Genomic DNA, 22,595 nt, shown 5'->3' on the forward strand with positions numbered 1-22,595 from the left:
AGACTTGTGTCCCAATTTCCAATGTGGGAATTGGATTATTAATTAATTTCACGTGCAGACCTAGAGCTAGGTTGCACGTGAGGGGGCGTGTTGGAGAGGAAATATCCCACATTGAAAACATGACAAATAAAATATAACTTATAAGTGGGTGGATCACACCCAATTGTACCGAGGCCTTTTTTTATTAAAACCCAACACCTATCGGGTGGTTAAGTTGGGACAGTATCGGTACAATGGTGAGCCACGGGCCACGCTTGTCGCTGTTTAACACTACCAACAGTGTGAATCAATCTTGGTACATATGAAATCAAGTATAAGTAATTTTGCACATATAGAGCCCAAGAAATCAAAACAAAACAAACTAAAGCTTGATATCCACCAATTTGGTGTAATATGACAGAGTTGACACTTCTAAGTGTTTCTGGAACAAGACACTAGTCAACAGTTTGTAAAATTCATGTAATACGAAACAATTCCCAACATGTCAATAAAGCAAACTTGTGAGCTTGACAGAGAGACTCTAAACTTGGATAACACACTTTTACTATCGTTTGCAAGTCACCAATAGTTGAAGGTGCAACCATCAGTCTTCTCCAAATAGCAGAAAGTGGACGCCCACCTGCCGCCAAAGAGTTTTGACGTGAACTGATGAACTGAAATATAAAATATCACTTGTTCTAATGTATAAATGCCATTCAACACTATCCCCATCTTTGATTACAATGGTTGGTGACGTAAGATTTTTTGTATTTAAAAAAGAAAAAAAATAAAAATAAAAAGAACAGTACAAGCCGTGAACATGAATTCCACCAAAAAAAAAAGAAAAAAAAAGAGCCCCATCCTAGAACAGCCAGGCTTCCACATCTAGACAAAGTAAACAACTAGGTAACTCTTCCAACATAATTGCATTTCCAGTCTGGCCTCTCCCAGCCAAGCAGACATTTAATACACTATTCGCAAACCATAAAAGTGTTACAAGTTGAAAAGGAAAAGTAGGATACAACTACAACTACAAATACGCATAAAATTGTCTTTCAAGCTTTAAATATAGATGGGATCTTACTCCAATCTACGTACGTCGCTGAAATTCAACTGCTACATGCATTAGCACATTTTATATCACATTTTCAACATAGATCAATGAAACGAAGACACACTATTCCATTGTGATTTGCATCTCAATGAACATCATTGTCTTTCTAGCAACCAAACAAACAAACAAATGCGATTTATAATTGAATTACCTGAGATAGTGAGAGAAGAGGTTGATTAATCTATTCTTCTCATTCTCACTACACCATAAAAATAAATGAAGCTCAGTTCAAATGGCAATCGAAAATGAAACGAAAAATTTAAAAGGATCGAAGGCGGAGATAGAGATACCTGATTTGGCTGAGAGTGGCTACCTCATATTTGAACTTGGAGATATAATTAGTGGCAGTGACCATTGCTGAACTAAAACATGAGCTTCTTCAACTTTCTAGAGAAAATGAAAAATTAGAGATCAGAGAGAAAAATGATAACATGATGTCCTTGACTTGGAGGTGTACAATCAAAACACACCTGAGATGGAGGAATTTGAGGGAGTCATCGAGGAAGCCTGAGACAGAGACATGGCCGGTGGCATTGAGAGGAAGAAGATAGAATCAGAGATTTGGTTCCAGTCGGCGTCGTGCATCGGAGATCCAATTCGTGCGTTAGAGATCCAGTTGCGAAACGACATCGTACATAGGAGATTCAATTCCAGTCGCCGACGTGATGGTAGAGAGAATGAGTGTTTCACCGGAGAGAGAGATCTGGTTCCAGACTTCCAGTCGGCGTAGTGCATCGGAGATCCAGTCGCGAAACGGCGTCGGAGATTCAGTTCCAGTCGCCAACTTGATGGTGGAGAGAAGGAGTATTTCGCCGGGGGGGGGGGGGGGGGGGGGAATTGTCATTGTTGAAAATAATCTGGGTCTGAATGGCCTTATGTGTACAAACCTTATGGCTAATTAAAGTTTCAAAATGCCACTTATGAGTAATGAATTTTATGTATAATGTTTGATGATTAACTTTTATTTATACTAATTCGTTAGGCATTTTTTTATCTTAATTATATATATATATATATGGGTGATTCCTTTTTTTTTTTGATAGAATGAGGTCACGCTTTATTAAAATATAGAAAAAACTACAGATTACAAAACTCAGCTGCCAAAGCCGTCAGAAGAAAGGAAGGAGCTGAAAAATAAAAAGTTTCTTCAGTAAAAGAACGAGAACATGCAGCCATGAGATGAGCTACTGTGTTGGACCTCAAAATTTGATATTCTGAACCTCCATCTTTTTTCAATTATCAATACATTTTGTCCACTCATATGAAAAGACAAATAAGGACAAAGAGAGAAAATGAAAAAAAAAAAAAAAAAAAAAAACTCTTCTTACCTCTCCTATTAGTATAACATTAAATTTTTTTTTCAAAATTTCCTTATATTACCTGTATAACTTTATAATTTACCTAAAACAATTAAGTAAAGATAACTAATTTCTATACATGACTCCATCATTTAATACAAAAGTAAATTCAAAACAATCTAATTTGAAATTTTCTTAATCTAAATTTATTGAATATCAGTGTACACTATGCCAAAAAAGCCTTCAGACGACAGATCACATCTGTCGTCTGATGAAGTAAAAATATGTTGTCTAGGTGGCTGTCATCTCTAAGCCACTCAAACGACAGATATTCTCCGTCGTTGATAACGCACTCAGACGACATATTTAGTTTAAGGTACTGTCGTCTGAAGTACCTAATATTGAAGAATCGGGGTCTATCTGTCGTCTGAAATACTATACCACTACATATTAATGTGGTTAGATTTGATTTCCAACTATAGTTTTAGTTTTTTTATGTTGTTTGAATGTCACTTGAAGTATAGTCTTACTCAAATTTCTGTTGTCTAAAGTAGTATTCAATCTCATTTTTCTGTTGTTTGTTTGGACTTTCAACCATTGCTTTAGTTATGTTCTGTTGTCTGAGAGCTCTTTGAACTCCACTTTTCTGTTGTTTGAAGTAGGTAGATACAACATATCAGCCACCTACTTCTGTTGTCTGAGAGCTCTTTGAACTCCACTTTTCTGTTGTTTGAAGTTGATAGAAACAACATATCAGCCACCTACTTCTGTTGTCTGAGAGCTCTTTGAACTCCACTTTTCTGTTGTTTGAAGTAGGTAGAAACAACATATCAGCCACCTATTTCTGTTGTCTGAGAGCTCTTTGAACTCTACTTTTATGTTGTTTGAACTTGGTAGAAACAACAGATGATCATTTGTTTATGTTGTTTCTATTTTCTTGATACAACATAAATTGTGAAACCTGCATATATATATCTGTTGCCTTTCAACCATTTCAACATCATTCATTTACAATCATCGAAACCATAAAATTGGACTAAAATCAGCATTCAAAATGATGCCTACGTTTCATTGCATCAACATCATCCAAAATACAATTCATAGTTCCAACTCTAAACCTAGCCAACAGTTACATAATGATCGAGATCGAGAACCAAAAAACCATCTTATCTCGATCATTTACCTAATATTGCACTAGATCAAAAACCTATAAGGTAAAGAAAGAGTAGCTAGGCAGAGAAACTGCATGCATAATATAGGTTCATCAACACTTTCCATCAGTTATATATATAAATGCACAAAAGCAGTTCCTAGTGCTACTCATCTACCTTAAATAGAACTAAAGTTAGAACTTCATAACATGATTTGCCCATTCAGCTCGAACCACATCAATATCCTTCTGTGTGTAAGCAAGATTTGATTTCCTTTCCCACTGAAACAAGCAAATGGAGCAAATTACAGAGGTTGATTCAAAATGATACGATTATTTGTTTCATGTTTGTATTTCTATTAGAAAAAAATGTTGAAAGCAAGTGTAATTGATAAGAAATGAATCAGTTAGCTTAGCTTATTACCAAAATGCAACCAAAGCAGATAAGCCTCTCGAAGGCTAGCTTTCCATCAACATGCCTCATCTCCAAGTATCTCTTCAACCTGATCTGAATTATAGGTCAGATCATTTTAATTAGGTAATAAAAATTGAAAAGGTTTACTGAAGAAAATATCACTCTTGTTTTCTTAACATAGAATCAGACTTACCGACACTACTACAATAAGTTAATCAGACGACAGAGATTTGAAGTTGTGTGATGACCAGCCTCACTGTGGTCTAAACGAGTGTTGTGTGATTGAAAAATCACACAATAAATCACCGTTGTGCAATATTCATTTCCTCAATAGATAATTATTTCCGTTGTGCGAATTCTGCGCAGGCATGTGCGGGGATGCCTCGGCATTGACATGGTCATTCAGACAACAGAAAATGAAATTTAGCTGTTGTATGAGATTCATAACACACAACAGCTATATTGTTTATTTGTTGTCTGAGATTCATAACACACAACAGATATAATTTGTTCTTTGTTGTCTGAGATAAGTAACAGACAACAAGGATAATTTTATTTCTGTTGTGTGTTATGAATCTCACACAACAGAATTTTGTTATTTTCTGTTGTTGGTTGTTAGTTCACACAATAGCTATATTGTCTTAACTGTGGTGTGAATATTGTAATCAAATTGGGTATGAGATCAACGCTAGGTAAACTGTACAAAATCAATGCTAGAGATTATTACCAATGAACAATACTTTTATATTAATGCTAAAAGTAACTTTGATACATCAAACAAACTCCAATCGATTCATCATATACAACTTTCATTGAACTAAGCCTTCCAATTTCATAAGCTATACAAGATTGTGTTCGATTATCACCCACAAGTAATGTTGCAATACGAGCAATCCAATTTCCATCTTGTGCAGCATATGCGTGAGGATTCTGATGGACAAGTTCAACATGCTTGCTTCTCCCAAATGGGGCATTAGCTCTAGATTCATCTCCTTCATGGAATCTTTGGCCTGAAGCCACACCCAACTTGGATGCCAAGGGCAGTTGCAGCAGCTACCTTTGCTGCTGGGTCAGCATCATATTTCCGCATAAAAATAAAAATAAAAAAATAAAATCAGAACATGTCAAATCAATATAACATGTAAAGAGATCTTCAGGGTTGGTGGAAGAGGCAGACTAGATAACTATCAGATTAACCAAAAACTTAGAACTGCAATCAGTTAATTTGTCATCTATACCCTAAGCAATCCGAAAAGTGGGAAATATTGACGTAAAGCAATGTAAAGGGAAAGTGCCATCATGTAGATTGTTTATTGATATACAAGCACAAGAGTAAATCTTCAAGAGGCTAACCTATCTTTCCATAATCTGTGTAATCCTGCACTCATCAAATCGTTCATTGTATCATAAGCTATTAATAGATGGCCTTGAAGCGAGGCCAATGCAGATATGGCATCTTTCAATTCCTTAGAGAAAACCACTGAAACCTGAAATCACAAATAACTGTAATTATCTCATAAAATTGAGACTCTAGAGAGAAGCAAAACAGGTAAAAGGTACCTATAATGTTTGTACAGTAATAGATGGAGTTAAGACAGTAAAGTTGTAAATGTTTTGAAAAATTACCAAGTTTTGAGGATTGTATTAATGCAACCAAACATAATCTGTTGCTGAACATTTAAAGATTAATGACGCATGTAAAAATGTGACCTTACTTTAACTGCAACTCATTAACAAAATGCCAAAAGTCCACTAGCTATAAGCTCCAAGGAGTAATTTTACATAAAGAGTATTTATAAGAGTTCCTATGGCATAGGCCAATAGACTCCAACAAGTTTCATTCATTCTGTCAATAAGGAAATGACAATCACATGCATGCATATACTAATGAGCCTTTCATATTTTAAACAGACCATTAGTGACTCCATCAACTATAACCTGTAAAACTATTAATACCTAATGAGGGGAGATCAATAACATATCTTTATCCAGAACTTAACATAGATTATTTACCAAACGTCGGTTTAATTTACATGTCGAAGACAACATCACTTATAAATGTGTCTAGTTTGATATCCCAGCAACAAGCCAAGATTCAAATAGTTATTTCAATAATTTGAGATTCAAACTCTAGAGTCCAAGGAATAAAAAATAAAAAAAAACAGGTGAAATAGTGAAATACACTGATAAATAGAAACCAAATACAGAATTTTAAGGGCCACAAAGGAAAGGAAGGGAAAAGAAGAGGGGGGGGGGGTTAGTTCACAGCTTTATGAAAGGTCAAGCTAACTCTCCTACTAGAGCTGTTGCTGCTCCTTAAAGTGAATGAATCACTATGTATCCAATTGCTTAAAATTAAATATAATTGGCTAGTAAATATATTGCTTTAAGTAAAAATATGTGAGCATGGTGACTTTCGCTAGTAACTCAGGTTTAACTATCTCATACCAATCCAGTAGGACAACAACACAAAGGCATCAATTAAACTCATAGTTTTACCCAACATTAGCAACTAGAACAATTTCACTACCCAACTAATAGACTAAACTTCAAGCGAATACGAGCCTGATATTTAGCAGTCTTTCATATACATCACTCAACCAATAGCAGAAGGGAAGGCGCACAACTAAAAAAAAAAAAAAAGCGATCTAGCTATAACCCTATTTTAAAAGCATGCCTGGGTCCATATTTCATGACAAAAAAAGCACAACAGAATCCTATTCACATGAAGAGACAGAAATACATACCGAAGTAGATATTGTCTTGTTCCCATAAGTTGTATGGATAAGGCATCTGTATATCACTATCTTGACCAGCAGTTTTCATTTTATTCCTCTGCACCTTGGACTTCAAGGATGCTAAAATAACAAGATTGAAAAGTAATTAGCCATTTGAAATACTACTACCCAAATACTTTCAAGATAAGCCATCAATATGTAAAATAGAAACTAAACCTTATGCCTAGGATTGATAAGATCTAATGGTCAGTCCCCAGCAGCATCAGTCATAGCTTGCAAATCCTGTAAATTTAATTAGAGGACTTTTAACAGAAAAAAGGTAAAAGTAAATCATGCCAAGCAAAATGTTCTCCAAATGTAATGGTGGAATATAAACTCAAGATACCTCAATAATACAATTCCCGACAGCATTCTGAGGAGCTACTAAGATAAACATGTCATTAGTCTCATCTACATATTTGGCACCTGCACTTGCAAAAAAAGAAGCTAAGGCCATGGCATACAATCATTTATTAGAGAGCTGAATGATGAACTCAACAGAACACAAACACGAGATTAAAACAAATGACCAGCCAAAAAGTGAAACATTAATTTGGATGCCTCTAGTTTAGATGCCTGCTTTCATTCAATATCATTGTTATAACAAGTAGGGATTATCATTATGTTTCTCAAAAAAGATGATTACAACTCTGTATATACAAACAAGAAAAAAGTGGTGATCTTTTGTTCAATATTATAAACTACCTTGCACCTAATCAATCTTTTCAAAATTGGCATTTTTGAAACTGGACAGTTTGCCCCTAATAGATAATGTCAACACTACACCAATTTTTCAATCAGACGACAGTTTTTCACTGTCGTCTGAGTATAAGGTTTGCTGTTGTCTATCTCAATGTCGTCTGATACATGAATCAGATAATACCAGAAAACTGTCGTCTGATAAAATTTAGTACAACAGCAGCTACTACCCAGTCTGTTGTCTGAACACCACAAAGAACAACAGCAATTTGTACCAGAACTCTTGTGCAAAGTAATTTCAGTTGGCAGACCCTGGAAGAATGTTGACGTGTAATGAATATTTAGAGAACATTGATTTGTACAAAAACTGTTGTCTGAATGAAGCTTGTAGATCAGCAATGTAATTGAATACTATTGTCTGACTTTGAACAAGACAACAGGAAAACTATTAAAGCTATTGTGTGTCATTGCTTCAGACAACAATTTTTTCTTTCTTTTTTCTTTATGTTCGTTTGTTAGACAATGGTTTGCGATTGGTATTGAATTGTCTGAGATAGAAAAGAAGATATACACAATTGAACAACATATCCTTGATTCCAAAAACCATTTCATTCCATCAGTAGTATTCATCCTAACATTTACATAGGAATTAAGCTTGCCCAAGTGCCTATATCTATTTCATTAGCTTAACAAGCTTTCAAGTTTCATGAGCTTTACATGATAATAAAAAAAATACAATTTGCTCGATCTCCCAAGATAGTTGTAAGCAAAATCACTGCAAGCTTGAAGTCCATTCCTTTAGTATTGTACCACTAAGATAGTTGTAAGCAAAATCACTGCAAGGAAAGAAAAGTAGATGCAATTAATAAACTGTCATGGTATTGCAAATCCTTGAGCTAGTTCAAGATGGGTTTCGATGCCAATATGCACATATCTGCTCCTGGAGACACAATATTAAACTTAGGATCAAAAAAATCAACCCCGTGAACAACTCGATACAGCCCAGGAAGAGTGAAAGCTGTGTGGCTCTCATACTGTCCAACATTGATCTGGCTGAGAAAAAGAACAAGAATATCAGCTTTCTTGAGAAGAAATTTACACAAAAATTCGTAGTTTGAAGGTAGAGATGTGCCACATGCAGCCCACTTAGTTGTAACAGAGTAGTATTCGAATTTGTTATCATAAATATGCACCGTATTGTATTACTAGATTACAAGTGAAAATGCAGAAAGGAGATTAGAAAAACTGAGATGCTCTTTTGTGAAAGATTACTATGCAGTCAATTCACGTTCAAAACAACTAGACAAACCTTCCCGCAATCTCTTGGTATGTACTGGTGATTATGAAATCTGCATTGTTCATTGCAATGAGATCGGCGGTGAATTGACTTGACAAATGGTACTTGTCCTCATAGCTTTTCCAAAATATATCAGAATCTGGGTACTTTGTCTTCTCCAATGCATGAGCAATGTTGCACTGCACTCCAATGCATGAGCAATGTTGCACTGCATTGAGAATTCAATATTGAAATATATAAACCACTATAAGACCTTTGTTCTTTCACATTTCGCGAAATAAATGATTGAAAAATCAAAGTTCACCTGTGTGATTCCTAGTTTATAAGATAACAAAGTTGCAACAAGATTTCCATCACTGTAGTTTCCAATGATCAGATCTGGAACACCCTGTAGCTCAGCAGCAATTTCGTTTGATGCATCCTAAAAATAGCCAGAAGAAGAGATAAGACTGATTATGATCAAGTATTAAAACCCCAAAAACATGCATGGTAAAGTTTGATATGAACCCTGTTTCTGCTTGATTGCTTACCTCTGCAAAGGTCTCCAAGTAAGGCCAGACATCAAACCTTGAAATCCATTTCCGGAGAATTCCATTCTTAGTCCTGAAGGGTACCCGCAAGATATATGTGTTTTCTGTACCACTAACTCTTTCCAATCTCTGGTTGCATGTTGTTCCTTTTGCATCAGGTAGCAGTCGAGTAACCTTAAACCATTATTGAGTGAAAGGTCAATACATAATTAAAATACCTTATGTCAAGTTGATAACTAATATCACATAAACTTTGACTTAGCATGCTTACAATCAGAATCTTTGGAATAACATCCAGTCCTTGCTTCTGTATTCTAAGAAGCATCTCATTCTCCAGGGCCCACACTTGATCCAGTATATAAACAACCTGTTATTAGTAAGAAGCAATATAGATGTTTAGTGGTTCTAGGATAAAAAAATAAAAGAAATGTAAACTACTAGATCTATTACATCATATAAAGCAATTACTATATGAAAAAAAGAAGTAAAAACAAACACAAGAACAAGCTAACATAAGACCTTTTAGTCCACACAAGAAACCCAGTGTTCTATTTTCCAAGAAACTGAGATAGTTTAACACCCAGAAAAGTACTCAATGTTTTCAGAAAATTATGCTGCAGAAATCCTAATGCATAGAGCTAACTTCGTGATGACATAAATCCTTCGTACGAACTCCAAAAAGAGCAAGACTGATTTCATTTGAAGGATGGAAATGCCTACTTTTCAAGTACTGGTGCTTTCAACAAAGATTGGATGTAGAAAACTACTAAAAGAAACCGAAAGAAAAGGACAGTATTGCTGTGTACAGAAATTCCTGCAGCAGACCTGAAACTTTGAAAAATCATAAGTAATTCTAGAAAAATTGTTTTTAGGAGATTCCAATTCTGAAACGATCTTTAAGATGTCTACTGCAATTTGTAAGAAGATAATAATTTCAAGTTCCCAACCGAACTGTACAGTTTTCAGTAAAAGTTCAACTGGGTCAGAAACTCAGAAACACAAATTCACATTTGCAGAACCTCTTTTCTACCTTGAGTTTTTACCAATGAATCCTAAATAGAAGAGCTGGAACTTAACAAAAACAAACCAAAAGACTCAAAATCAATTGAAAGATATCACCAGTTAGACAAACATAGCAAGGACTTTGGAAAAGAAGGAACTTATGGATCTCTCTGCCCTGCTCTACCAAACCACCCACCTTCATTCCCATATCAATCGATCTCTCTCCAACTTTCAACACCACAGAACACAAACTGGAATTGAAAACAAGATTGTTGTAATTGAATCCTTCTAAAAGCAAGGTAAATTAATAATTAATGGAAGTGCTTCCTAACTGAGGAGATGTCATTTGTGACTAGAGAAACTAGAGAAGAAGTTCAATTATAAAGCACGCACCTAGAGAAACAAGAAACCCCCAAAAGCGAAGACGACACTACAGCTCCACTTAAAGCACGCACACACCAGTTTTGACTATGATTTCAGCATAGTCAAAACAAGATGAACACCCAACACATAATTGAATATCCAAAACAAATAAAGGTAAACCTTCTCAATGTTCATAATCAATTCTCACTGTATTAATAACCCAACACATTCTATTTTCCAGATTCCTGAAGCCTCAACACCTCCAAATCAAACAACTAAACAATTTACATAGATGAACTTACCCACAGTTGCAAAAATCAGACTAACCCAAATCTAAATGAAGCTGAGCGTAGCTTCTCTACTTGTTCTTGGTCACTGTTCTGCCCCATATTGTCGATTCCGGCTTCGATGAATTATTAGCCGAAATGGGTCTCCTGGGCAGTTGGTTAACTGATTCTTGTACACTTTTGGAAGCCAATGGCTTTATCTTGCATCCAATTTGCGATTCCTCTGCAACATCAATCCATCAAAGAACCCACTTTACCAATCCACCCCGCCCAAACATTCAAAATTCCTAAATTTCACGAAACCCATAAACTTGAAAGCAAAAATCGATTACCTGTAATCTAGAAGATCCTCAGAAATCGTAACTGGCGGAGAGAGTGACGGAAATCTGCTCGAGCTCGAATCCCTTAACGTGGTAGACCACCCTGGGATCGGTGTCCGGCAAGTCGACGGCGTCAGCGCACAAGCTGAGGTCGAAGGGCACGGTGACAGGATGGAAGGGCTATGAACCTGGAGAGAAGATCGGTCTGCACGTTAGTGGTGGCGGTGTGTTGAAAAGATGGTCGGAGATCGAAGAGGTACCGGTTAAGGAACAGCGACGCCGTAGTTTTAGGGGTTGCGTGCTGTGGTCTGGTCATCTCGATCGACGGAGGGGTGGCTGGGTTTTGTTCTCCGTTGCCTAGGCTATCTTTTGGTGGTGGCGGTGTCAAAAGACGACATACGGAAGTCGAGCTTTCCGGCGTGACAAAGAGAAGATGAGAGGAAAGGGGAGTGAGAGAAAGAGAGAGAGAGGTGTGCGGCCCGAGCGAGGAAGAAGGAGAAAAGGAGGAAAGGCTAGGTTTACCTTTCCCTTATATACTGCTCAAACATTTCACCAAAATTTGGTCGAACGGGGGAAGTGAAATTTGAAAATTTAATAAAGTGTTAAAAGCCATGGGCGCCAACATATATATTGAACCCTAAAACTCAGACAACATAAACTCAAGTGCATTGTCTGAAAAAGAGTGGCACAACAGAAAACTAAAAACTGTTGTGTGAATCAAAACAATCACACAACATCTTTCAGCAGGCATTGACTTAAAAGATATCGGACAACAGACACCTAATAACAGTTGTGTGATTGAAAATAATCAGACAACAGCAAAAATCAACCATTGTATAAATGAACCTTGGACAACATCACATAATAATTGTTGTCTGAATTAATTCATTTAGACAACATCAAAAAATTCAACCATTGTCTGAAATGCTATTGCACAAGAGCCAAGAAAAAACTGTTGTTGGATTCGAAAACTTAGACGACAGAATATTTCTTGCTGTCGTCTGATTATTTCAGACGACAGTTAAAATGTTTGCTGTCGTCTGATATGTGTTGTCTGATTCCGAAATTGGTGTAGTGCAAATACATGATTCTCTTATGACTCTCACCTGCAAGCCATAGCAAATAAAACACAACACAAAAAGAATGAAAAGTGGACTATACTTTGCAGTCCTTGAAATCAAATAGGAACACAAAATGTCTATAAACCACCTCACAAGATGCCACAATCCATTACCTAAAGAAATTCTCTGAGTTGAAAAGGTTTGAAGGAACTCCTCTAGACTGTCAACATAAATCTCACCAAAACTTTCTAGAGAACAATACTAACTAATCATGAGAACTAACAACATAGTAAACTGAACTGGTGATATAAAATGATAATCAATCCATACCTCAAGAGCTAATTTCAAATATGTGATCCCTTTGCCTCCCTTACAACATTTAACACAGTCAGTACAACATACCTAACAAGCACAAACAGAAGCACACCAATAACAAACAAATAGATGCATAAAGAGATATACTACAACAAAATGACAATGCTTACATCAGCTGTGCCCTCAGATGCAATATTAGCATATGTATCAAACGATATACTACTAACCCATATGGTAATCTGCATTTGATAAAAGATTAAAAGAAGTTATTCTCAATATTATCATTTAAGCTAAAAAAAAAACAATTTATCATACCCAGATAAATCTGGAAGCAATCTTTGGCCTCCACTCCAGCATCTACCTCCCAAATCCATGAAAACGAACAAAAGAAATCAACAAATTAGCCTCAAAACAAAAGAAACAGCAACAGAGTGGGTTCAGAATCATCATTTCAAACTAGAATCAGAAACAACCAACCCAAAACAATACCTGGCATGAGAGCTTCCTCGAGAGTTCGAGCCTCGAACTGCTTGGAGAAGATGTACTTGGATGTCTTGGTGGCCAAATCGAGTAAAACTGCAACAATAAGAAAGAAAACACCAAATGTTAAAACCAAATCGGAACCAATTAAACCTGAAAATCAAGGAAAATTTTAGATTGTGGGAAAGGGATTTGAACATTTATGTCACTGGGAGACGGAGGAGGCTTGGGCGGCGAGAGCGGCGATGAGGGAGATTCGGGCTTCGAGAGCGGACATGGTCCTTCTTCGCTGCGGCGGAGAAGATACGGCAGCGCGGTTGGCGGCCATGGCGATGTTAGCCTGTTAGAGTTTCGTGACAGGGAGCTTGAAGAGTCTGTTAGCTAGTCTTCTGCATCTCTTCAATTGACCATAGTTTGAAGGTGAGGAGGAGGAGATCTGAGAGCAAGGAGGAGGAGATATGGGGATTTGGATGGGTATATCGGCGAAGAAAGGCGGAGAAGCTTTCGTGTCGAGAGAGTGTCTAGTGTCGAGAGAGGACTAAGTGGAAGGCTTTGTTTTCTTTTGTTTAAATCCAGTCAAAAAATTTCAAAGTTATTCACACAACAGAAATCTCACCAACTGTCGTCTGAGTGCAGCACTAAAAATCAAAATGTGAAATCATGGAGGGAAACATGGCGCCTTCAGCATTTTGGCTCAAAATGTTGCCGCCCAGTTCCATGTTCACACAACAGAAAATCTTAAATCTGTTGTATAACTACAACAACTTGCACTAGGCCTATCTAGGGGAAGACATTCAAACAAGGTTCCTCAAACTTTGATGCTTAGTTTTTCAATCACACAACGAAAATAATAAAACCCGTTGTCCTAGTAGCCCAAATTTTAATGTTTCAAGAGCCAACCAAGACTCCAAAGTAGAGGGAAATCTGCCGCTAAATTTATTAAGATTCAGACGACAGACATTACTTAATTCTGTTGTGCAATGTGGTTCTGATAAAAGAGTTATCACTTTGTTGGCATTCACACAACAGAATATAATTAGTACCGTTGTACAATAGAGCTTACTTAAACACACAACAGATGATTTCTGTTCCGTTGTGTGATTAGTGTTGTGTGATTAACTTTTTGTAGTAGTGCGATATGAATGTTGTGGTGACTCTTGTCAATGAATGTGGCAGCTAGATTCAAAGTTGCTATGAATGTAGCCTGTGATGCTGTTTTTGTATTGGAGGTAGCAGATTATTCTGCATCGTGCAAGAAGATCATTTTGTCCTATGCTTTCACTTCATTCCTTCTATTTCTCTTCCAGTTTGTGCTGAATGAACTTTGTAATGGTTGGTTGAGGTTGTGATGAACCAATAGTGTAATTACTGAGGGAAAAAAAAAACAAAAAGGAAAGAAAGATTAAAACAAATTCATAAGGAGTGTACTGAGTCCTAACATTAACAACACCAATGGCATTCACAAACCAAAATCAAGAACTCAATTATTTCAATACTGAATCAAAATTGAAACTGAAATCTCGATCATATATCTTGAGCTGGGGATCAAATTACTCTAGTATAACATGCAAATTGCCTCAGCCAAAAAGTGTTGCGCTATTTTTGCATTTACTAGCGGCCATTTCGAGAAATACCCCCTTTTCCCCGTTTACCTCCACTCACCCTCTTCGTAAAGAGAGTAATCAATTTCATATTTCTTCACGCAATTGAACATCGAAGCCACCAAAGAAGCAAAAATAACTACAAAAACCACCAATCACAAACTCGAATACAAAACCCTAAAGACCTAAACTTTATGATATACACTTTCTCACATTAACAGTGAGTGTGAGGAGCAAAGCATGGCCTAATCAAATGCCACATATATAAACTGATCATGGGATGAAAGCATTCGAATCGAAGCCACCAAAGAAGCAAAAATAACTACAAAAACCACCAATCACAAACTCGAATAAAAAACCCTAAAGACCTAAACTTTACGATATACACTTTCTCACATTAACAGAGAGTGTAAGGAGCAAAGCATGGCCTAATCAAATGCCACATATATAAACTGATCGTGGGATGAAAGCATTCGAATCGAATCACAATTCTATATTTCAGCCATCAAACCATATGTATTGTTTTCACAATTCATACCTCAAAGTCCAGGATCGGAATCAAAGCCACAAAACATTTAACAAAAGAAGAAAAAAAACACAAAACGATTCAATTCAATCATGAACAAAACCACAAATATTCATTCCAGCGATTAAATGAAGACAAAATTTTGGTCATGTCATTAACAGTTACGTATGTATATGGACACCAAATTACTAAATGAAGAAGTAGCTTCATTTACTGATTAACTATATTCAAAGATAAGCCAAATCAATCTAGATAATGTGTTTTCAAACTATGGTCGTATTGAAACTCCTATGGATTTAATGTTATACAAACCTGAAGCTTGTTCTGATTTCTAACAACCAACAAATTCAGCCATCAGACCTTGCAAAAACGTTCCAACTCTCAGCATACAGATGCATTTGATGTCAAGCTAGAGAACCTGTATTATGTTAATAAAATTACAGTGTTCAGTGATCATATCTATGTACTGAAAAACTAATTTGCTATGAGAACTGTACATAAGAATTTACATAACAATCAACACAATACAAACCTCTATTCTATAGCAACGAGGGTGAATAATTCAACGAGGACGATTCAATCATCCAAATGGGAGAAACTGAGAAGTCGGCGGCCACCAAAACGGAGTCGTTTCTGGCGTGGTCGAAAGACGTCAAGGAATGCGAGGACAAGTTCAAGGTCAGCCGCGACTCGGGGCTGTCGGAGGAGGAAGTCGAGAAGCGCCGAGCGGTGTACGGATGGAACGAACTGGAGAAGCACGAGGATCAGTCGATCCTGAAGCTCCTGACGGATCAGCTCAGCAACACTCTCGTCTGGGTTCTGTTGTTCGCGGCGGTTCTCTCCTTCGTTCTCGCATGGTACGAAGGCGAGGAGACTGGCGAGGTGAGGCTGGGATCGGAGATCGCTCTGATCTGGGTTGGTCGCTCCGATCTGAAAGGGAAAGAATGTTGCTAATCGGGGGATGGAGAAGAACCAGAATGGGAGCTGCAATTGCTTAATTGGGGTCTAGCTTGAGGAGAAGGAAAGAAGGCTTCTGTTTTTTTTAACTAAGTGTTTAGAAAACTCGGGTTCTAGGTCACTTAAGTTTTAGTTAAGCCAAAAAAAAATTTTTGTCCAGACAAGGAGAAATAATTTCTCCATTTACTCAGACAACAGAATTTAGTTTGATCTGTTGTCTGAATTTTCTAAGTTACAACAAACTTGAAAAAGTTGAACCGGTATTGATTTTCATACCATTCAGACAACAAAAATAGTTAAAACTATTGTCTGAAGATGTTGAAAAAAATCAGACAACAGAAAAAACGTCTTTTGTCGTCTGAGGGGTATGGTATGAAGCATTTTTTGGCATAGTGGTAGTTATTACCGATTAAGATCTAGGTAAACTCCTTTTAATTAGAATTAATCAATATATATATATATATATATATATATATATATTTATATTATTTATTTGAGAACCAAAGTCTTTTCTAAAACCATTCATATTGCAAATAAACAAAAAACTATGATCTGGATTAACTGAAAAATCTTTGTAATTGTCAACTTGTTCGGCTCCTCCAAAATTCACTTTCTGGTTCAGTCACTGAAAGTACACCAAAAATGTACGCAACTCACTCACAAAATTCTTCGTGGTTGAATTGATATAGATAAAAAAATAACAAATTATTGAAGATACAAATTTAATTATTTAAGGATGTTTTGGTAAAATTAAGGAGGTGTACTTAGCTTTTTAAGCATTCAAAAAAGTGAATTGGAGGTTTAATAAGTAGGAGAGGTCCAAATATCAAATTTGGAGGTCCAACTAGAATCTCCCTATATATATATATATATCTAAAAATTAAAACAAACATAAAATAGAAGATTCAAATATGAATATGTTCCATAGTGGAAAGATTTGTGTATTGGACCCAAATTTGAGTCTAAAAAAATGAGTCCAAAAATAAGTCATGCACCACTGCAGCACCCAATAAAAATAAGTATTTTTGTACACTATTCAGATAGACTTTAATCACTATTCAGCTTATTTCGACCCAAATTTGAGTCTAAAAAATGAATCTCTACTGCTGCTAATGCTCTAAAGGTAATAAGGACCTTCTTCCATTCATTGTTTCAACCCCGGCCAATTAAGCTTTATGTTACTCATTTTCCTTTTCATTTGATTTATTACATCAGGATGATGCTTAGTTATTTAGACATGAGCGACTACTAGTCACTTTGTTTGGGGTACGCTTGAGAACCCTAACCCATTTTGTATATAGATGATGTTATGATTATGATTGATGCAATTAAAGTTTCATCATCATTCTTATGCTAAGTGAAGAGTTGAATGCATATGCTTGAAACTATTTATTTTGAATATTTGTATTTGCCAGTACATGAAAATTGTTAAGACTTAAATAATCTTAAACACTAAAACATGAAAGCATACATATGTTCACTTGAGAGTTGTGATTACAACCACGTTAGAGATGAGATATGGTGCAAAGCTTCCTATATTGTCTTAACTTTAAGCACTTTGGCCGAGCATTTAAACACCTATCAGGATTTGATTGTTCGAACTAGTTGGTTAAATATTTTCCTGAGAGAGATAGTTTGATACCAATTAAGAAGATTGTCTCTTCTCATGCCTGAATGTAAGGAGAGAAATTAAATAATTAAAATGACATTATTTATAATTAATCACACGTTACTTACAAAGGAAGGCTGACGGTGAAAACCATAAGCCCCAACTGTCATCAATTCATCACAAATGTAATCTGGTTTAACTCTAATTTATTTTGATCACATCTAGTTTATCTAATCAAGCAATCAATCTGAAGAACAAAGAATCAATCACTACACGTTTGTGCATTCAAGTACCATGGCTCTCCAGATAGCCTAGTTGTGTGAACTTGTACATTTGTATATTGTTCTAGCTCTTCTCATAAGTAACACCCTAGTTAGAGATGAGAATTTTAATCCTCGTACGTTCAATAATTTTTCTTTTAATTCATATAAACTAAAAATTTCTAAGGCATTGTTTTCATCTCGAATCACAATTTTCTCAGAACCAAACATGCGTAAGCACTTGACCTTAACACACGGAGTAATAAATGGAGTGCTGAACACGTATGTCTAAATGCCTGTCTTGTTAAGTAGTCCTCAATTAGAATAGACGTTCTATTCAATTTGTAGGATTTAACTTCTGATCGTCATAAATGGTTTATAAGGTAAGTGGAGTAATTGGACGACTTGACTTCCGAGGCAGCATGAACAATACTTTCTAAAAGTCAAGCACCTGTCTCATCAGCTCATAAGTTTGGAGACCTCATTCCCGCTTCATAAGTTGGACGAGACTTTACATTGATGGGGATCACCTTACTCTCATGTTCTTTTATTTATTTAGTTATTTTTTTAGAAGATAAGATTTCTTATCGTCTGGTACGCCCGGCGTACCCTAGCATTCGTCTTGGATAGCAACCTGTTGCAACTTGGATAGCAACCTGTTGCAACTTGGTTGCAACCTGTTCCACAACCTGAATTTCTTGGGAACACGGAGACCTTAATTTTCAAAGAAAGCCTTAATATTTGGCCCTTGATTGCAAGTCGCAAAAACCTTTTTAAGGGTATCTGTTAAAACCTTAATATTTGGTCGCATGTCTCTATGACTAATGTATGAAAATTAATTATTATTTTTGTTTTGTTTTGTCATATGAAAATTAATTATTCTAGCTGGGTCTATAAATAGCACTCAACCTGATCCCACTTAATTCACACTACTTCTTCTTCCATATGAATAGCTGAGAGATCTGAGTACTGCAGCATAGCTGAGAGATCTGAGTGCAGCTAACAAAGAAATTACCTTAACACGTACACATTCTATGATGGGGTTATCCCAGTGCTTGTTTCTGTTTTTGATCTTTTTCTTCAAGGGATGCAACACCAGTACTTCCCATGAGGTAACCAGCACTGCTCATATAATCAATTATTATATATGTTTGTTGTTGTTGTTGTTGGTGGTGGTGGTGTTTTTGTTGTTGTTGTTGTTGTTTTGATCGGTTGTTAATAGATCTTGATAATACGTACTCTTTGTAGCAGCCATCTTATTGTCCTGATGAGGAAAGTTCTGCGTTGCTACAATTCAAGCACAGCTTTACTATCAACGCATCTGCTTCGGGTTTAGAGGGTGCTTATCCGAAAGTGTTGTCATGGAAACAAGCTCAAGGAGGAAACAACACCAGCTGCTGCACATGGGATGGGGTTGAGTGTGACGAAAAGACGGGTCATGTGATTGGGCTTGATCTTAGTAGCAGTTATCTCTACGGCTCTATCAACTCCAACAGCTCCCTCTTCTGTCTTGTTCACCTTCAGAGGCTCAACCTTGCTGATAACGACTTCAAATACTCTCAAATTCCTTCAACTATTAGGAATCTTCCTATGCTCACCCAACTCGACCTCTCTTTCTCCGTCTTTGCTGGTCAAGTCCCTTCTCAACTTTCACAGTTGGTTAAGTTGTCACTCCTCAATCTTTCTTCAAATACCGAACCTTCTTCTGGTGTAGGATTGTTGAAACTTGATGGATCCAATTTCAGAAATCTAGTTCAAAACTTAACCAGTCTAGAACATCTTCGTCTCCGTTACATCAACATATCTTCGACAATACCTCATTCCATGGCCAATTTATCATTTTTGACAACCCTCGACTTACATCAGTGTGAGTTGTTTGGAGACTTCCCGGTAACAATTTTCCACTTCCAAAACTTGAAAAATCTTTATCTGAGAGACAACCAAGATCTCATTGGTTATTTGCCTGAATTTAATCAAAGTAGTCGTCTCACAACACTAGATGTTCATGGAACTAGATTTTCAGGGAACTTTCCTTCTTCCATCGGAAAGATTAATTCTTTGAAGCAGTTGGATGTGGCTGCATGCAATTTTTCAGCAGGGTTGATACCATCTTCTCTAGGTAATCTTAGACAGCTCACATATCTAGACATTTCAGCAAACAAATTTGGAGGTCCAATTCCTGATTCTTTTTCAAACCTTACAAAATTGACTACTTTTAGGATTAGTACAAGTCCAACTACTGGTCCGGTCCCATCTTGGATAGGTAACTTCAGCAAACTAGTTTACCTAGATTTTGCATATAGTGGACTGAATAGTTCAATTCCTGCGTCATTTTCCAATCTCACGAATCTTGAGATTCTTTATCTTCAGTACAATGACCTGAGAGGTACAGTGGAGTTTCAAACATTTCGAAACTCACAAAATCTCAATCAACTCGATCTAAATGCTAATAATCTGGAATTTCTCACTGATTCCGTGATTATGAATGCAACAGTTCCACAGTTCAAGCTTCTAGGATTGACTAGATGCAACTTGACACAGTTCCCATATTTCTTAAGATATCAAAAAAATTTGCAGTATTTGTACCTTGATCAAAACAAAATCCATGGCCAAGTACCGAAATGGATGTGGAACATGAGCACCGAAAGTTTGAAGTACTTCGACCTTGGCCATAACCTCCTTTCAGGCTTTGAGCAACTTCCAGTTGTGCTTCCTTGGATTAACTTACAATTTTTAAGTCTTTCGTCCAACATATTCTATGGGCCACTCCCAATACCGGCAGCATCCACTAGTTACTATGAAGTTCGGGATAACAACTTTGCTGGAGAAGTTCCACCAGGGATCTGCAATATGAGTTCTCTTCTGGTCCTTGATGCGTCTAATAACAACTTCAGTGGCATGATTCCTCAGTGTTTCGGAAACTTTAGTGACCATCTGATACTTCTGCTGCTTGGAAATAACTCATTTCATGGCACTCTTCCTCAAACATACACCAACAAAAGCAACTTGAGGAAACTTGATGTGAGTCAAAATCAATTGCAAGGGCAACTACCGAGGTCATTGGCTAATTGTCTGATGCTTGAGATTTTGATTCTGTCAAACAATAACTTGAGTGATGTTTTCCCCTTTTGGTTGGCAACTCTTCCCGAGTTAAAACTTTTGGCAATGCGGCGTAATGGGTTCCATGGAGTGATAGGAAAGCCTGAAAACAATCAACGGTTCCCGAAGTTGCGTATTTTAGATATGTCTTATAACAATTTCACTGGCCAGTTTCTAGCTGAGCACATCTTCTTTGAGTATGCCATGAGACCAAATATGACTGTCAGGCAGACAACATACATGGGGGCTGACATCAGATACGAAACTGCTCGTGGTGAATTCACTTTCCATTTTGGTGCCACGATTACAATAACGAGTAAAGGTCTGGATAGATACTATTCAGAGATTCAAGAAGCCTTTGCAGTCATTGATATCTCATGCAACAAATTTGAAGGGAAGATTGATGAATGGATTGGGAATCTACAAGGGCTTCGCTCGCTGAATGTTTCCAATAACCTTCTCACCGGTGGGATCCCATCATCTTTGGGAAATTTAACAGATCTCGAATCACTGGACCTTTCGAATAACAAGCTCTCAGGAGAGATCCCCGAGCAACTAGCGCAACTGACATTCCTTGCACAATTCAATGTCTCTCACAACAATCTCACAGGTCCTATACCGAGTGGAACCCAACTCAGGGGGTTTAATGCCACTGCTTATGAGGGAAACTCCGCACTGTGTGGAGATCCATTGCCAAAGAAATGTGGGAACTCTAATACCCCAGCTCAACTGCCACCTTCTGCAACAGAAGACAACAGTTCAGGGTCCGCAATTGAATTTGATTGGATTTTTGTGTTGGCCGGATACGGAAGTGGGTTGGTTATAGGAGTGGTACTTGCGGATGTAGCAATCACACAGAGGCCTGTGTTGTTTCTTCAGATAGTTGGAACATCGATCATTCTAATGGAAAAGATCACAAGCTGGAAGAGGTCTGGACGCTATATTTGATGACTGCCATATATTGTTCTGTCTTTTTTTTTTTTTCTTGTGTGTCTTTCGGTATTTGTTTCGTAGCTAATGCTTACTAGCTTGGTCTCTATCTGTCTTCTCTTTGTAGTTTTTATAATGGATGTATCAGCTACAATCTGAATCTGCTTATTGCATCAGTTATCAGTTTTTATAATGTAGTAATGTAAATAAAAGTTACAGAATCTTGCTTGTAATCCATTGTCGATCACGCACTTGTAAATTAAAGCTACTTTTTATAATGCAGTCAACTGACTCAACTCCATCAAGTTTAATTAAGACCAGAGATAGTGATATGAATTTGCAGAACATTTCTTTGTGGCTGATTGTTATACGTACGTAGAATAGGTCGATCAGTTAATATGCATTAATTATGATTGACAAACATATCACCCTCTTGAATTACAGCCTCTAAAGCATGATTATCCACTCTACTGGCATGGTTATAATTAACATCAGATTATCAGAATACAAATTGCAAAACAAGAAA

At 36.8% G+C, this 22,595-nt stretch overlaps 2 protein-coding genes and 1 long non-coding RNA gene across 14 annotated transcripts; 1 reads left to right on the top strand and 2 right to left on the bottom strand.

The window, feature by feature from the left end:
- Nucleotides 1–346: 346 nt before the first annotated feature.
- LOC133713840 (uncharacterized) lies at nt 347–1,896 on the bottom strand. Its single transcript, XR_009848271.1, has 4 exons — nt 1,564–1,896; nt 1,384–1,480; nt 1,245–1,292; nt 347–619 (listed from the first exon to the last, which is right to left on the bottom strand). It is a non-coding gene; the product is annotated as an uncharacterized LOC133713840 (long non-coding RNA).
- A 6,126-nt stretch (nt 1,897–8,022) lies between these two features.
- Nucleotides 8,023–11,745, bottom strand: LOC133718540 (sucrose synthase 2-like). Of its 11 annotated transcripts, none has more exons than XM_062145398.1 (8): nt 11,244–11,745; nt 10,458–11,134; nt 9,531–9,626; nt 9,260–9,433; nt 9,034–9,150; nt 8,742–8,908; nt 8,413–8,481; nt 8,023–8,268 (listed from the first exon to the last, which is right to left on the bottom strand). In XM_062145398.1, exons 2-8 carry the CDS (start codon nt 10,467–10,469, stop codon nt 8,205–8,207), a joined length of 699 nt encoding a protein of 232 aa, XP_062001382.1. In that variant the 5' UTR covers nt 10,470–11,134; nt 11,244–11,745; the 3' UTR covers nt 8,023–8,204. The 11 variants fall into 11 exon arrangements, with proteins under 11 accessions (XP_062001382.1, XP_062001386.1, XP_062001380.1 ...); XM_062145402.1 differs by having other exon boundaries at nt 8,413–8,485; XM_062145396.1 differs by having other exon boundaries at nt 8,023–8,485; nt 11,244–11,419; nt 11,492–11,744.
- A 7,200-nt stretch (nt 11,746–18,945) lies between these two features.
- Nucleotides 18,946–22,310, top strand: LOC133715789 (receptor-like protein 7). Of its 2 annotated transcripts, none has more exons than XM_062142434.1 (2): nt 18,946–19,152; nt 19,289–22,310. In XM_062142434.1, exons 1-2 carry the CDS (start codon nt 19,075–19,077, stop codon nt 22,085–22,087), a joined length of 2,877 nt encoding a protein of 958 aa, XP_061998418.1. In that variant the 5' UTR covers nt 18,946–19,074; the 3' UTR covers nt 22,088–22,310. The 2 variants fall into 2 exon arrangements, with proteins under 2 accessions (XP_061998418.1, XP_061998419.1); XM_062142435.1 differs by having other exon boundaries at nt 18,947–19,152; nt 19,292–22,309.
- The last annotated feature ends 285 nt before the right edge of the window (nt 22,311–22,595 follow it).

This window comes from Rosa rugosa, chromosome 6 (genome assembly GCF_958449725.1).
Source record: "Rosa rugosa chromosome 6, drRosRugo1.1, whole genome shotgun sequence".
Taxonomy (NCBI): Eukaryota; Viridiplantae; Streptophyta; class Magnoliopsida; order Rosales; family Rosaceae; genus Rosa; species Rosa rugosa.